The 16,199-nt window shown below is 52.5% G+C and overlaps 1 protein-coding gene across 1 annotated transcript in view; it reads right to left on the bottom strand.

Moving 5' to 3' along the window:
- Positions 1-6,978: 6,978 nt before the first annotated feature.
- WFDC1 (WAP four-disulfide core domain 1) overlaps positions 6,979-16,199 on the bottom strand; it is a 43,850-nt gene continuing 34,629 nt past the window's right edge. The window contains exons 5-9 of the mRNA XM_044255635.1: positions 14,961-15,044; positions 13,879-14,019; positions 10,217-10,258; positions 8,936-9,007; positions 6,979-7,406 (exon numbers count right to left, since the gene is read on the bottom strand). Of these exons, the coding sequence (XP_044111570.1) occupies positions 8,949-9,007; positions 10,217-10,258; positions 13,879-14,019; positions 14,961-15,044 (326 nt within the window). The 3' untranslated portion in view covers positions 6,979-7,406; positions 8,936-8,948. The remainder of the gene's footprint in view (positions 7,407-8,935; positions 9,008-10,216; positions 10,259-13,878; positions 14,020-14,960; positions 15,045-16,199) is intronic.

Consider the following 16,199-nt stretch of genomic DNA (forward strand, 5'->3'; position numbering starts at 1 on the left):
ATACTTTACCTTTTGCCCTTCTCACAGCCAGTCCAGGAGGCACGTGCCGCCAGCTGCACAGTGTAAGGATGAGGACACTTTGGCTCAGGGTTTCCAGGAAGTGAGGGGAGGAGCCAGATCCCACCCACTAACCGTCCGGCTCCCGCGTGGCCAAATCTAACCAGAAAACAATACCACGTAGGGCCGGCCCCTCAGCATCCTTTGGGAGCAGGAGTTATAACCCGCATAAATAGTAAACGGATAAAATGCAAGTATGGGGAATCACTTCCGTGGGCTGTCCGTCTTTCTCCAGAGCAGAAGTTCTAGAGCTGGAGCCGGCCTCACGAGTCCCAGGGAGGGGGTGCCCAAACACACAGGTTGGGATGGCTTGCCCAACCCCAGAGTCTCTGACTCAGGAGGGGCGGGGACTAGGCCTGAGAATCTGCATTTCTAAAGAGTTCCCCAGTGATGCTGCTGGCCTGGGGAACCCTGCTTTGGGAACTGCTGCTCTAGTGAACTTCCCACCTTGGGAGCACAGGACTGGGCTGGGACTGTCTGTGTCCTCCCAGGACACGTGGACGGGGTGCTTCCAACACGAACATTCCCAACCAGTGGTCTTGTGACGATGAGCATACGGGTACATTTAAAACAAAAACAAACAAACAAACAAACAAAAACCCTCACCTGTTAGAGACGCATTCTGGACCCTTCATAGGCAATATGTAGGATATCCAGGATTTACTTTAAAATACTCCAGTCTCTGCCCTTGCAAAAAAAATGAGGGTTCGGCGAAACAGTGGTAGCTGGCTGGTAAGTCCCAAGAGGTTCTTTACACCATTTTTCTACACCTTGTTTCTATGTGAAGGTGTTAATGATAAATCTTGCTGATTTCACGTTAAAAAAAAAAAATTAAAAAAAAAAACTCTGTCTCCCACATGTAGTAACTGGATAAACATGAGTAAGAAGCCAGCGATATCCAAGCTTCAATTCTTTCTGCTGTCAACGCAGACAGCGGCATCCTTCCCACCAGGTGGCTGAGCAGGGGATGCACGTTAGGCACTCATCCTGGCAGGTACTGGGGAAATGACGACCGCCCTCAACTTACTCCCCTTTCGCACATTCTCCAGCCTGGGCCTGGCTGGGTAGTGCCCCATGGGCCTGGCACTCTCCCACCTCAAGGCACCTGTTCAACAAGTTCCTGGGTTGAATATGGAACTTGCCAGAAGCCTGCCCGTCTGGAGCAGGAGGTGTGGGTGTGGAATGTGGGGCGGCCGATCACATGCATGTCCCTTGGGAGGTGAGGCCTCTTGGGAGCCTCGGTGGCTGCCCCACAGGAGCCTTGGTGGCTGCCCCACGGGACCCCTGGCCTGGTTTCTGTAGGCGGTAACCAAGGCTGGGGCAGGAATTCCCTGGCACCAGTTCAGAGGCGTTCCGGTGGATTCCGGGGGGGGGCTCCGGCTCGCCAGAATGTCCCAGCCGAGGCCTTTCCTGTTCTGGTGGCTGTTCCGTATTGCTCTGTTTGGGTCAGGCTTTGACCATACGTAAGAGAAACCCGCTTATGCCAGCCTCGACCAGAGTCAGGGGCGGCGGGCCCCGGTGGAGGCGGGGGCACCGCGAGTCTGTCCTGGGACCTCAGGACAGGGAGGGCGGCCAAGGCTCTTATCAGCTGGATTCCAGTCCTGGAACGGGGGTCAAGAACTCCTGCGGCCGCCCTCCGTCTTCCTCCTCCTCCTCCTCCTCCCAGGGCGGCAGGCGGCCTCTGCACGGCCCCAGTCCCCTCCCGCGGTCACACAACCAGCGGGGCGGCCGCCTGCCCGGGTTTCCTGCGGGCCCGGCCTCGGGCACACGCTCCACCGCCGGGATCCCACGGCGTCCCACAGGAGCCTGGGAGAACGTGCTGCTCTCAGTTCTCTGACTCTCAGACCGGGACACCGAAGTGAGGAGAGCGTCGGGAAGTTCCCTGAGGACACAAAGCCCAGGGCAGAGGCGGAGCCCGGAGGCGCATCCTCCCACTCCTGAGCCAGGTGCCTGGGCACCTTCCGGCGTCGAAAAGAGTCAGGAGCACGATGGGATGGGGGAGTCTGATTGGTCTACCTTGGGTCAGGTGACACAAGGCTGGGCCAATCAGCTGTGGGTAGGGCGGGGTCTCAGCGTACCAACATGGCACCCCTCAGGCCCAGCGTCAGAAAACCGTTCTCCGATAGGGTGGTGGGCATGGTGCTTGGTCGCCGCAATCTCCCACCTCTGTCCCCTTCCTCCTTCCCAAAACAGCCTTACGTGGACACGCAGAGGTCTGCCGCGTTGGTCTTTCCGCTTAAGGGGTTAGATGAGGCTCGATTTCGAATCTGATTTCTGACATTTTCCTGATGGTCTGTTCTTGGACAAATGACTTCTCCTCTTTGAGCCTCAGTGTTTTCAGGTGTCAATGCAGACAGCATCCTGGCCTCTCAGAGATCTGGGGGAGAGTCGAACCCGGGCAAACCCTTCTGTGGCTCCCCATTGTTTTCATGGTGAAGTTCAAACTCTAGCTGTGGACAGGCTGGCACCGTTCAACAACCGGCCCCCTGTCCTCCCACTCCCAGAGGCCCCCCCTTTCCGAACCATACCCAGCTGTGCAGTTCCTGGAACTTCTCTGGTCTGTGCCTTTGCACATACTCTTCCCTCTGCCTGAGGTGCCTTTCCTCTACTTCCCCGATTTAAGTTAGCTACCTTACTCCCCATAGTTGGTTAAAATGTGCCTCCCCTCAAAAAAGAGGTGTTCCCCTCCTAACCCCCAGAACCCTGGAGCCTGTGTATGCGGCCTTCTTTGGAAATAGGACAGATATACTTCAATTAAGGGTGCTGAGATGAGATCATCCTGGATTTAGGGTGGGCCCCAAATCCAATGAAAGGTGTCCTTGTAGAAGAAAGGAGAGAGGAACTTGACACGGAGGGACAAAGACACTGAGGGAAGGCCATGTGAAGACAGAGCAGAGATCACATGATAATGCTAGAATTTTAGGCAGCAGCCCACAGGTGATTGCAGGAAATCTGTTTTGGCCAGAGTAACTCTCACCTTCTCATCCAGGGGCCTGCTCACCTCTTCCCAGGTGAGAAGCAGGAGGATGCCTTTCATGGGATTCTAAGAGGATTTGTCCTACACTGTCTTCACCTGAAGACCCCACCTGCCTTCTTTTTTAGACTGTCTCACTGAGCTCTGTGTGAATGTTCTAGAAAAGACTGGGGGTGGGGGAGTTAGTTAATCCTGGCAGCTCAGGTGGAAAATGGCCCCAGGAAAACTAGCTAAATCGGTCATCCCAAGGAACAAGGGAGTGTTTCACGAAGTTTGCTCTTACGGAAGAACCTTGTCAGTGGGTGAGGGCTCTAGGTGGCCCCAGCATTCAGCCAAGTGCCCCCAGGGTCCAGCACTTTTCAGGGGCCTTACATGAAGCTCTTTGTCTCCGGCAGGCAGGGCTCGGGCAGCCCGTGGGCTTACCTGCTCTTTCCCAGCCACCCCCCAGCCCCGCCTTGAGCTCCTGCTCCAAGGCGCCATTCACTGTCAGGAGGGACTCAGCCCTCTCAGAGCCTGGGGCCACCCCTGACCCCATGGCGGTGGACCGGTCCCCAGGCAGGCATTGAGGTGACTGTAGCCTCTGATGACTCCTCCATATGGGAAGAGAGAAAACTCCAGACGGTGGATTCGGAGAAGAGGGGCCGGCGTCCTCCAAGTTCTGGAAGAAGGAAAATGGGAGGTTGGGCTCCTGATAGGCCTGTTCCAAGCCGTGAGGCCTTGGGCGAACTGCTTCAGCCTGTGGAACTAGGGCAAACCTCCGGAGCGATGCAGAGCTCCCGTGCCAGCTTCCTGGTGGCGCTGGTGTATGTGTTACGCAAGCTGTCACCGCGGGCGAGGCGGGCCTCCCTGGACGACTCGTCTCTCCGTGTGTCCCTTAAATGTACCATTATCGCAAATAAAGAGTGTTTAAAAATGTTTTTAAATAAGAAAAACAGGTAGACAGCCTCAGTATAATGTATAATCTGACTTTGACAATTAATGGGGTGGGGGGGGAACAAATGCGTTCTCTCCTTTATACAGTCTTCTCCACGAAGGCTTCCTATAATTTGTACTTCCAAGGAGGACAGCAGTAAGTGTGTAATCTCTCTCTGTGCTGAATGACTATAGGTGGGAGATGTCCTAATCGAGTCAAATGTTTTATTCAAATCTCAGTACCTGTACGTTCATACAACTACACAAATTACAGGCTTGTTCTCCTCGATAAGGAAAAAGAAAAAAAAAAAAATCCCTACTTCCCAAAGACGAGAATCCGATTTTTTAGGTCTACATCTTCACCCTCCCATTTACTACCTGTGTGACACTTGCTAAGTAACTTTATTTCTCAGCAGCTCAGTTTCCCTAATATGTAAAATGATTTGATAGTGTCTTCCTCATGGGCTTGGGATAGTTCAGATGAGTTGCTTGTGTCTGTAGGAGGCTTACAGAGGTGCCTACAACACAGTAAGTACCTAGAAGGAGCTGGATCCTGGGCTAAGGTTGCCGAGAGGACTAATGTTACAATGTAGGGCAAGGGCTAGGAGCAGAAGGAGTTCCTCCTAAGAATTCATTGCCCACTTTCACTGCCTGGCTGTGTACGACCTTGGACAAGTCACAAGACCTTCTGAGGTTTGCTGTCCTCCTTTGTAGAATGAGGTCTCTGGTGTGGACATCTAGGAGACTGCCTGCCAGCCCCCAATGTGTGCGTTTTCCTGGGGCACCTTCCCCACTGCTCCGCTCATTGCCCCTGCTCATGGCAGAGCTGACAGTTCCTTCTTCAGCCTTCCCTTGGCCTCAGTCGATGACCCCAGAAATGGGTGCCTTCCCCAGGGTGCCGGAGGGGTGCCAGGCAGGGCACAGGTGTACAGGATGGAGTCTGGAGCTTCCGGGGCCTCGTCTCACATCATGGGGAAGACAGTCTACCCAGAGAAGACAGAACTGGGGGACTCTATCCCTGGTTCCAGCCACCCCTAAACCCAAGTGAGGCCCTGTCTTCCCAAGCAGTGGCTGTCGGGTCTTCCTTAGAGGCAATAACGGTAACAATAGTAGCAAGGAGCGCTTACACATACGTACTGTGAGCCAGGCACTGAGCCCTCTAGGTACTAACACTTTTGCTCCTCCTAGCAGTATCAAGAGGTAACTTCGCCCCCTTTTACAGATGGGGAAACTGAGGCACGGCAAATAACCCGTGCAGGGTCACGCAGCCAGCAAGTGTCAGAGCCACCATGTACCATTCTTAGGTGTACCTGACAAAGGAGCTATAAATGAAATGGATGGAAAAGGTATTTCCTAGAAGGTCATCATGTATGGACCCAACTCTCCTGAATTGCTTTTCCACGCCAGGTTGCCTGTGTCTGAGTCTTTCTGCCAAGATGGTCCTGTACGTCCCCAAGAGCACTTGTGACACAGAATTTCCCAGAAGGCTGTTCCTCTGTTGTTCTTGGAAGTTTCCACCAAGCTTGCTTATGCCCAACCTGTATGTTTCGACATCCTCGTGTGCGGGCAATGATGCACAGTGTCTGTGACCACGACTGGGGCACACCCCAGCTTCAGGGAAACGCGGAGGTGAAGAAACGGGGCATCCTGGATTCACCAAGCAAGCGTGGTCTGTGCTTGGTAAATATTCTTTGCCAGAATGGATGTGTGAGCGAGTGGACTGAATGCGGGACAAGCGAGTGGGGAGGTTAGTGAATTTCCCTGCACCTGAAGGCAGCACGCCAGTACAATTTACAGATAGAGGAAGGGACACCAATTAGAGGCTCATTATTTGGGCTTCCCCGGAGTTCTCAGTGAGGGGGCAGCTGTGCCTCCAAGGGACCTTGGTGCCAGGCTGATAATAAGGAATTCTAGCCAGACCTGCCAAGCACCTGCTGTCCATAATCTCCCTGATGCCTCCCCAGTGAGTCTGATAGGCAGCTACTCTTAGCACGCCCACCCCACTAAGAAGAAAGTGAGGCTCAGACAGGCTAAGTGCCTTGCCCGGGATGGGAACCCAGGCTGACCAGTCTCTGATGTCTTCACTGTGCCCTCAGCCCTGATCAGTCTGGCTGTTCAGCGGACCCCCTCCACCCTCAAAGGCTTCAGCCAACTTCAGGTCCAGGTTCCTCCCAGCCCAGTGAGATCAACCCTCCAGGACAGGGGGGCTACTGGGGATTTCACGGGTGAGCCAAGCTGTGAATCCTGTAATCATAAATTTCACAAAGGGGCTCATGCCTGGCTCGGACAGACACGAACCTCACTCCCCAAAATGGAAACCGGATTGGTCTCTTGTTGGACTTGCCATTCTTGGAGAAAGTCGTCTTCCCTTTCCATCAGCAGGAAGGAAGGTCATAACGTCCACCCACACGGTGTGACAAAGGCACACTCTATGTAGGTCGTGTATGAATCACTGGACTGTTTCCCTTTCATGTTTCCCCACAAAAACAAAATGAAACAAAACAAAGACCCTAGTAGTTCTTCAGCAACATGGAGGCACTGAGCGTCTGTCACCAGTCTTTCCAGTGGACTTGGAGCGCTTCGTTCTACAAGAGTGTGCATTTTATGGGAGAAAGCGTGCTTCTGGGGTCAGGGAGGTGCCTGGGGTCGGGGCTGCTTGTTTTTTGAAATATGGGAAAATGGGTGTTTGTCTTCCACCGAAGCCCACTTTGGAATTGGGAAGGTTGAGCCCTGCAAAGTTAGAAATTTTCCTAACAAATCACTTTCCAGCTGGTGATTCATAGACCTATACCCCTGGGGCAAATGATACATTTTATGTTAATAAAAATAGCATTAAAAAAAATCACTTTCCAGGTCCACCTTAGAGGGATTCGACCCAGAGTGGCGCACACATGGCTGGACATTCCAAGGTTCCAGAAGGATAGCTGAGTGGACACCTCATCCCAGGATCCCCTCCCCCACCCACCCCCAGGGTTCAAGGGCTTGGGCACATGCAATTTAAGATCTTGGGGAATTAAAACCATGAATCCCACCTAAGTAGCCAAGTTCCTTTCCATTTTATAAGGAGCAATTTATTTTGAGCACAGTTGGGATAGGTACGCGCCTCCCAGAGACAAATCTGGAAGAAACGTGTGGTAACGGAGATGATGAACACTCTGACAAAGGAGCTCCGTGCAGCTCTCGAGGGCAGTGACCTCTTCCTGCGGTGGGGTCAGGTCGAATGGGACTGCTAGGTGTGCTGTATCTTCAGGATGACAAGTCAGGGACCCAGGGCTGGGAAGGGGCTCCCACCAAGTCCCCCAGCCAGGTGGGTCATGCTGGCCTTGAAAGCCAGCTGTCTTGTCTTAAGTATTTTGGGGGTCATGCTCTGTCAAGCTGGGCATAGCTTCCAGGGGTCAAATCATGTTTTATCCAACTGTTTCCAAGACTTAGCAGAAGAATGGAGGAACGTTCTCGCAACTGGCTGGAAGAGAAGCAGAGGAGGAAGGGACGTGAGCCACTGCTGGGGCAGAACACGAGGTGACAGTCCGCGTCATCTACTTCCTTGTCCATCAGTCAGATGCCCCCACATACATCACTCAGATGCCGCTTTCCCTAAGACTGAATTCTTAACTTACTTTCCGTCTCTCTGGGTACCGTCCTGTTTAGTTCCTTACATATCGCTCCCCATCATTCCCATTATATAGATAAGGAAAGCGGGACGGGAAAAGCTGAAGGCATTTGCTGAAGGTCACATGTGGTGGGTCAAGAATTTAAGCCCAGTTCGGGCTGGCTGCTCCCAGACGCCGCCGCCGCGAGCCGCCTCTCGTGGCCCGCTCTCCCGCGCTGTCCCCAGCGCTTCCCCGTGGCAGCTCGCCGCCCTCGGTGGGTCAGACCCACTCCGAGGACCGGTCCTGTCATCAGCAGGTAATAGACTCGTTGGCACCCATCCTCAAGGGCTCAAGACTTTCCCAGAGGACTCGCGCCGGAATATTCTGGAATCTGAAACCTAATGTTTGCCTTTCAAGGACATTCTGGGGAAATCAGCTGCTTTCAAGGGCCTTTGTTGGCTGTGTGAAGACATGTGGCCTTCACGGGGTTGGGTATTCCTGGCAAAGATGCTTCTAGTCCTTGGCACCCACAGGCAAGCATCTGAGAGCAGGAACCCTGAGACCCTGGAGAGCGTCTGAGAGCAGGGCCTGGGCCTTCCCTGGGGTCCCCCTCTGGTGACAGCCTCACTGCCACCATTCTGTGCCTCCCCCAGTGGCCTCCCTGTGGCTCCTCGAAGCCAAGGTCTCTCCTGCCCCGGGGACTTCTGCTCTCCTGGCTTCTTCTGCACCGACACCTGCTCCCCAGGTCTCCCCAAGGCAGCCGCTTCTTGCAGATCTTGGCTCGGACGTGACCTCCATATGGTCCTTCCCCAACCTACTCTTCCTCACGCCCCGTCCAGTCCCTTCACAACACTTACTGTGGGCTGATTTCCTTGTTGCCTTCTCTAGCCTCCCGCAAGGAGGTGAGCCCCTAGGAGCAGTGCTTGGCACTTGAGAGTATCATGTGACAGAGGGAGCAGAGGAGGGATGGACTTCAGGGGACAATGCAGGACTCATCTGCTGTTCATGGACGCATTAAGACAAGGAAAGGAGGGTGGGAGGGTGGGGTACCAGGTGGTGGGTATTATAGAGGGCACGGCTTGCATGGAGCACTGGGTGTGGTGAAAAAATAATGAATACTGTTTTTCTGAAAATAAATAAATTGGAAAAAAAAATACAAGGAAAGGAAAGTTGCAACCCGGTCTAGTGTTTGGATTTAGGTCCGGATGGGAAAGAAATGTACACTTCCGGCTATACACCACATTCTCCTACGTTTACTACGATATTGTAAGAGAATTTTTAAATTCTACCCCAGGGGAAGCCCTAGTCTCCCCTCTCATAGTCAACTTGGTGATTAAAGCTCCCAGGACACCCGGCTGGGCAAACCCTTCCCCGGTCACTGGCCACCACTCCTCCCACTTACCGGCACCGCTGCCTTATGAAAAGTGCCTCTGGGGTCCTTTCCCAGGCTCCGCCACATTCTTAGAATCTCCCTCTGCAAAAAGACCAGGATCACGTCAGGGCAGTCGAATCTTCTGCTGCTCCAATGCCCATGGCTCACCAGCCACAGCCCAACAAAGTTCAAATACCAGGTGCCCTGGCCCTGTCCCCTCTTCCCCTAATGAGGTCCCTGAATCCCAACTTGCAGCCTCCCCCCGCCCCTCACCACAGCCACACCTCCAGTGCAGGTGGTCCTGCTGCATTTCTGGCCCAATCTACTGCCATCCCCCACTTGCTCATCACACACCAGCTACGGTAACGGCCAAGTTACTTCCAACCCTAGGATTCTCACACTGGCTATTCCTCTGCCCACTGTTTCTAACTCTCTCGGCTGAGCTTAAATATCTCCTCCTTGGGAAGCCTCCCTTGACATTCAAGACTAAGGTGTCAAAAAAAAAAAAAAAAAAAGACTAAGGTGTCCTTTTTATGGTGTCCTGTATGTGACCTCCATCACCCTAATCACTATTATTACTAAATAAGTACTTAGAGGCTCTTCATGTCTGTATTTCCTGATTGACATGAGCTGCATGACAGCGGCGACCGCGCCCACCAGGATCACCAATGTAGTCCCAGCTCCCAGCACAGAATAAAGTTTAACACTTGATAAATATGTGCTGTAAGTTCTTTGTAACGATATGATGAATGGAAGGATGGATGGATGGATGGAAGATGGATGGATGGATCAATGAGTAGATGGACGGATAGCGTCAGCCGTATTTTCAATCCCCTGAATGAAAGTAGGAAGGACTTAAGCATATCTGGTCCCAAGTTCTAACATTTAGCAAAGCCTTTTTTTCTTCTATGAGTCCCTCTTTGGCTTCCACCTCCTCTGTTCATATCAGGCAACAGGGCTTCTACTTTATTCCCCAATCCTAGTTCCCATTTTGTCCCCAGTAGGACATCCCTAACCTGCAGCCTCTGTCCCAGGCTGCAGCCTAGAAAGGCTCCTGCCTATGTCAGACGCCACCTGGAGGGCTTCTCCGGATGGAGGACAGATTTTCACACCAGAAGCATCGTGGCTTCCCACCACCAAAGGCCTCTGATGGCATAAAAGCAACTGGGAAGAGTCCGGGCATTTCCCTTCAGAGCAGCTTCTAACTGGAGCTCTCAAAACAGGCAATGGGATTCTATTTTTTTTTCACCCAAGAAATCCTTACCATTCCTTTCAGTGACTGCTGCAAAGAAGAGCGGTTTCTTCTCTTACCTGGGTATTCTTTGTAAAATTTGTGTCGGAGGAATCGCCCATCTGGAAAACACAGGAGAGGATTAAGCGCCTTCCAGTGAGTTCGTATGGCCAAAACCATTTCATAATAAGATCGAGGAATTCCTTGTGTTTTCACTCTCGTTCCCTCCCAGGTGCCCACGGAGTGTCCAGAGGCTGCGTGACGTGTGATGTCACGGCTGATGGGATGCAGAAGCAGGCGTGAGAACTGAACTCTCCTCTCTCCACGCACATACCAGAACTGCAAAAATGTAAACCGGGGCCACGGGCACCTGGGTGGCTCAGTGGGTTAAGGCTCTGCCTTCGGCTCGGGTCATGATCCCATGGTCCGGGGATCGAGCCCCACGTCGGGCTCTCTGCTCGGTGGGGAGCCTGCTTCCCCCCACGCCTCTCTGCCTACTTGTGATCTCCGTCTGTCAAATAAATAAATAAACCTTTAAAAAAAAATGTAAACGGGGGCCAGGCTTCCATTTTTGTGTGTTGGAAAGTATAGTTACTTATAAAAGAAACACTATTTCTGTTTAATGCATAATGAGTTTATCATTGTCATTCTTCAATGAATTAACACAAATGTTTTTAATGCCTTGGTTTCAGTTTCTAATACGGTAATTACCCAGAGCCACACAAAGGAGAGCTCTATGGGGTCCTCAATGTTTTGGGAGTGTAAGGGTGTCCCGAGGCCAAAAAGTTTAGGAATCACTGTCTTAAAAAGATGAATTGGAGGGGAACCTGGGTGGCTCAGTGGGTTAAAGCCTCTGCCTTTGGCTTGGGTCATGAACCCAGGTCCTAGAATCAAGCCCTGCAGAGGGCTCTCTGCTTGGTGGGGAGCCTGCTTTCCCCTCTCTCTCTGCCTCCCTCTCTGCCTACTTATGATCTCTGTCTGTCAAATAAATCAATTAAATCTTAAAAAAAAAAAAAAGATGAATTGGAAGCCGAATTTCAATATATCATTCAGCAAGTGTGATTACAAGGTATGTATTACACATGGGGAACACATGGTACTTTCCTGAATCTGTTCAAAGGGGTTTTGAATGTCCTCACTGCATTGGACAAAGTAATGAGTAGCTATCTCATTGCACTGCTTCCCTAATCCTCTCTGGGCCTCAGATTGCTCACCTGGAAATGGGCACAAAATTAGCAACTCATGGGGCGCCTGGGTGGCTCAGATGGTTAAGTGTCTGACAGCCCCCTCACTCCTCCACGTTACCAAACACGATCACAGGTCATTTTAACAAAGCAGATCTTCCCTGCTTAAGGCGACACGATTCTCTGTCCTTTGCACACAGCACCGGCCAAGCTGCTCGGTCAGAGGCAAGCCAGGGGGACACGGGATGTGTTGCCTCTGAGTGACTTCAAACCCACTCAGAGAAATGCACTGACTCCCCGGGGCCCTGCTCTCCGAAGAGGCGGATTTACTGCCTGTGTCGATGTTCATTTTCCTCTCGGGAAAGATGTGAACCCCTCAAATGCTGGGTTCCAAGCTGATGTACCATAAAACCCAAATGCTCCCTGACACCCTCTAGACACTGGCTCTCGGAAGAGACTGCCGTCCTAGAGGTGGGCAGGAGATCTGCAACTTATTCTCAAACAGCCCCCAAAATAAATACACCAATGTATATGGAGAGGCAGCGGGGACTGGCGGGAGGAAGAGAGAGAGGGTAAAGTGAATGTGACCGTATTTTAACAACTGATGGGCCATTGGGGTGGAGGGTTCAAGGTACTATTCTTGCCTCTTTTCTGAAGTCTGGAATTATTGCATTAAAAAAATTTTTTTTAAGATTTTAATTTATTTATTTGACAGAGAGAGAGAGCACGTGTGCACAAGCAGGAGGAACAGCAGAGGGAGAGGGAGAAGGAGGCTCCCTGATGAGCAGAGAGCCCAATGTGGGACTCGATCCTGGGACCCCGGGATCATGACCTGAGCCGAAGGCAGATGCTTTACTGACAGAGCCACCCAGGCAGCCTGAAGTCTGAAATTATTTCAAATATGTCGTTTGAAATGATAATACTTAAATAAAAGGCTTCTTTCTGGTTAGCCTGGAACAAATGCCCTGTTCCTCCCCAAGGCTGTTGTTCCAAGAGAAGTTGTTGGAAATCAAGACCTGTCCAAATTCCCATATAATTACCAACAGTTGCTGCTCCCTGATGCCCCTGGGAGCAAGGCTAGGAGGAATTTTGTTTACATTTCCATCTGCAAGGCTCCGAACATTCCTGGAGCAGGGGAGAACACAGACCCACACCCACCCACAGACTCTACATCCCATGGACAGGCTCAGAAATGCCCCCCTCGGCTCCTGGTGAGCTGTGCACACTGTTGGCAAGTTCCTCTTCTGAAAGACAGATGACAGCATGAAGTGGCCTATTATGAGCCCACTTTACAGGTAAGAAAAATGAAGCCCCAGAAGGTTAGGCTATTTGCCATACACAGCAGTGAGGGGCCAAGGGACCACCAGGGCCCAGGCTGCCTGGGTAGAGAACGCACTCGTGTTCCCCAAACAGCAGGTGGAACGGAAGAGAAACCACCAAGATGCCTACTGTGGGCAGAGAGAGAGGAAGAGACAGACAGACAGAGAGGGAGAGAGCGCAAGTGGTGGGGAAGGGGCAGAGGCAGAGGGAGACAGAGAATCCCAGGCAGCCTCCACACCCAGCACAGAGCCTGATGCAGGGCTCGATCTCACCACCCAGGGATCACAAGCTGGGCCGAAACCAAGAGTAGGACGCTTAACCGACGGAGCCACCCAGGTGCCCCAAAATGCATCCTTTTGAAACACTTGCGGGAAATACCATTCTCCAGCGAGGAAAAGAAATGCTCAGGCAGATCACGTGCCCTGTTGTGTTCTTTGGGCCTCGGTGCAGACAGAGGGTGCCAGCCCCTCAGGGCTGAGAGATGCAGAGGCGGGGGTTAGGCCCTGAGTCTGGGCTCTCAGAATCCCAGGAGCTCAACTGTGACAAGGCCAACTCACACTTCCCTGTAATTCCAGATTCTTCGCTTGTCCCGCATTTCTTCCAAGTCCTGGGGACCTTACGCCCTGCCTAAGGCTCGGAGGGCTTTAGCTAAGTATCACCAGCCGTCTGTGCTCCTGGTCCTGGCCCTGCTTGGGAAAACTCATGTGCACTAAAGCAATGCCATTCCTGCCCCTCCCTGATCGCTTTGCTATTTACTAACCACCTCCAGGGACCGAGATGAATGAAGTCACACCGAACGCTCCTGCAGAGACCCTGGGAAGTCAAGGGTTCTCAGATAATTTAAAAAAATAGCTAATCAGATGGATATTAAATATCCAATGTTCCCTGATCACCTAATTCTGCTTGGCTCTGCTCTGAAGGCTTTACACTATGATTTAAATGAATTCCCATAAGGGTGCACAGTGGCCCCATTTCACAGACGAGAATACTGAGGCTCAGAGGTTCAAAGGCACTGATCCCAGTTAGGAAGTGGCAGGGCTCAAAGACTTGTGTCCCATGCAGGCAGGGAGGGGAAGAATGGAAGACAAAGGGAGAAGCACAGAAGCAGGAGGGCAGGAGGAGCTCTCAGCCAGGCTTCGGGGGGCACTGGCGGTTGTCTCTGGGACAGGGGTCCCATGTGGGGTGTTCTAGGGAGAAGGGGCAGGGGCCAGGAGCAAGGCTTGGGTGCCCACACTCACCTGCCTGCCGGCGCTGCTTGACACACTGCCCGCGGTTGGGGATGCCCTCGGCCGCATCCCCAGGGCTCAGGATGTGGCACTCATAGCCTGAGGGGCAGAGGAGGGGTTCCGCCCCATCCTCCGTGGTGCTGCAGGCCTCGGCTGGGGGACAGACACACGGCCAGATGTTAGGTGGAGGTCGTGAACTAGAGGGCCTGCCTCCCCTCTGCACCCCACCTTCTAGGCCATGCCTCAGGTCTCACTCACAGCAGTGTGTTTGCACACACACATGCACACACAGGGGCCGTGCAAAGTCACGGGATCCCAAATGCCCTCATGCGCCATGAGCTACATACATGTTCACCTACACACATGCTCATGCTTATAGTCACATGTGTTCACGCACAAAAGCCCGACACACACACACACACTCACAGATACGCACACGCTCCTGCACACAAGTCCTGGCCTGTACACATGATTCCCGAACAGGTGCACGCGCTCACACTTACAGCCACTGGTGTACACGTGCATTCCTACATAACTCCTGACGTGCACACATTCGCACACCATGGCTCTTACATGCACACTCACACCTACAGGCACACACATTTGCACGCACGCCGATGCACATTCACACAGCCCTGAACAGCCACACAGGTGCACACACAGCCGCACACCCTGGTGCAGTCGTGCCCATGGATGTGTGCAGAGTCACAGGGAGAGCCCCGTCCACACAAGTACAAGGACACACTCGTGCCCTCCCGTTCTCTAGGCCCCCGGGGCCACCAGCCTGCTCCCCACCCACCGGGAGAAGGCCTCATCCTCGGGGAACAGGGAACGCCTTATGATGATTTCGGGGAACTGAAAACCAACCCCAACCCCTGCCTCTCCTGTCTCCACCCTGCGTGGTGGGGGGGAGGCCCCATTTGCAGGGCACGACAAGCCCTCTACTGTTCAGGGGATTTGGAGCGCTGGGCCGCCGCGGCCACCACCCTTCTACGTACTGGGGTATCTGAGAGCAGACAGCCTGCTGGAGGACAGGCAGCCTGAGAAGCAGGGCCCTGGCTCAGACGTCAGGTTGGGCTTCCCCTGGCACGTACCTTGCAGCACCTCCTGAGGGCCATCCAGAAGCCAGCCGTTGCCGCCAAGCCATCGAGGTTTCGGCTGCACCAGCCAGTCTAAAACTAATGAAATAATACATGCTTAAATGGAGCACTCCCCCTGCTGGGCCCCCGTCTGACAGTCGAGAAATGCCCCGGCTCTGGGATTTGGAGAGCCTACACCTCCTGAAGAACACAGAGGCTGCCTACCATGTACTTGCGCTGCCTTTCAGTAGCAGAACTTTGAGTTTCCTCGAGGCACTGGGTGGCCAAGCTGGAGACTACATTTCCCAACCTTCCTTGCAGCTAGGTATGGCCACATGGCTGAATTCCAGCCAAGGGGATATGGGCCAAAGTGATGACACAACTTCCTATGTTGCCCAGGCATGGATGCCTGTGTGCTCTCCCCCCTCTGGCTCTCCCTCTTCCTCCAGCTGGGGAGCCACTTCCATCATGCAGAGCAACAAGATGGAAGGAACCTGGGTACCTGGATGACAGGAATGGTTGCATTTATGCTGACTTATTATCCAAGAGAGGAGTAAATGCCTGATAGATTGGATTCTTGGCTCCTTTTTATCATCACAGCATAGGCTGCTCTGTGGCCAATATATTTTTTAACAAGAGCAACCCACATGGTAGATTGTAAAGTGTTCAAAATCCCAAAGCAGGGGTAGAGAGCCCAAATGCTTCTAGGGAGCAGGTAGGTAACACACAGAGGAAAAGCAGGTCAGGTAGGACCATGGTAAACTGCCTCAGTGGGACAGCTGCTGGTCAGCTTTGGCCAGGACTCCCCTGTGTTCCTAGAGCCTATGGGTTTGGTTTTTGTTTTGTTTTGTTGTTTTTTAACTTTGGGGATTTTTGAAAAAATGTAAACTCCTGGTTTTTAAGTGTTGGCAATTTTATTTTAAATGTTATGCACTATAGAGGCATCTGGGTAGCTTAGTTAAGTGTCTAACTCGTGATTTTGGCTCAGGTCATGATCTCAGGGAGGTGAGATCGAGCCCCACGTCAGGATCCATCCTAAGTATGGAGCCTGCTTGGGATTTTCTCTTTCCCTCTCCCTCTGCTCCTGCCCCTATCCCCCCAAATTTTTATGCATTATGTAAATCAAATAAATTGGTCTGGGATCACATTAATTTATGACCTCTGCTTTTGTTGGACTCCAAAATATGACAAAAATAAAGAGGTTGATGTGCTGTCTAGCATCTTTAAAGGCACATAGGTGGATACTGGTAAAAA

The sequence above is a fragment of the Neovison vison genome, chromosome 7 (assembly GCF_020171115.1).
Source record: "Neovison vison isolate M4711 chromosome 7, ASM_NN_V1, whole genome shotgun sequence".
NCBI lineage: Eukaryota > Metazoa > Chordata > Mammalia > Carnivora > Mustelidae > Neogale > Neogale vison.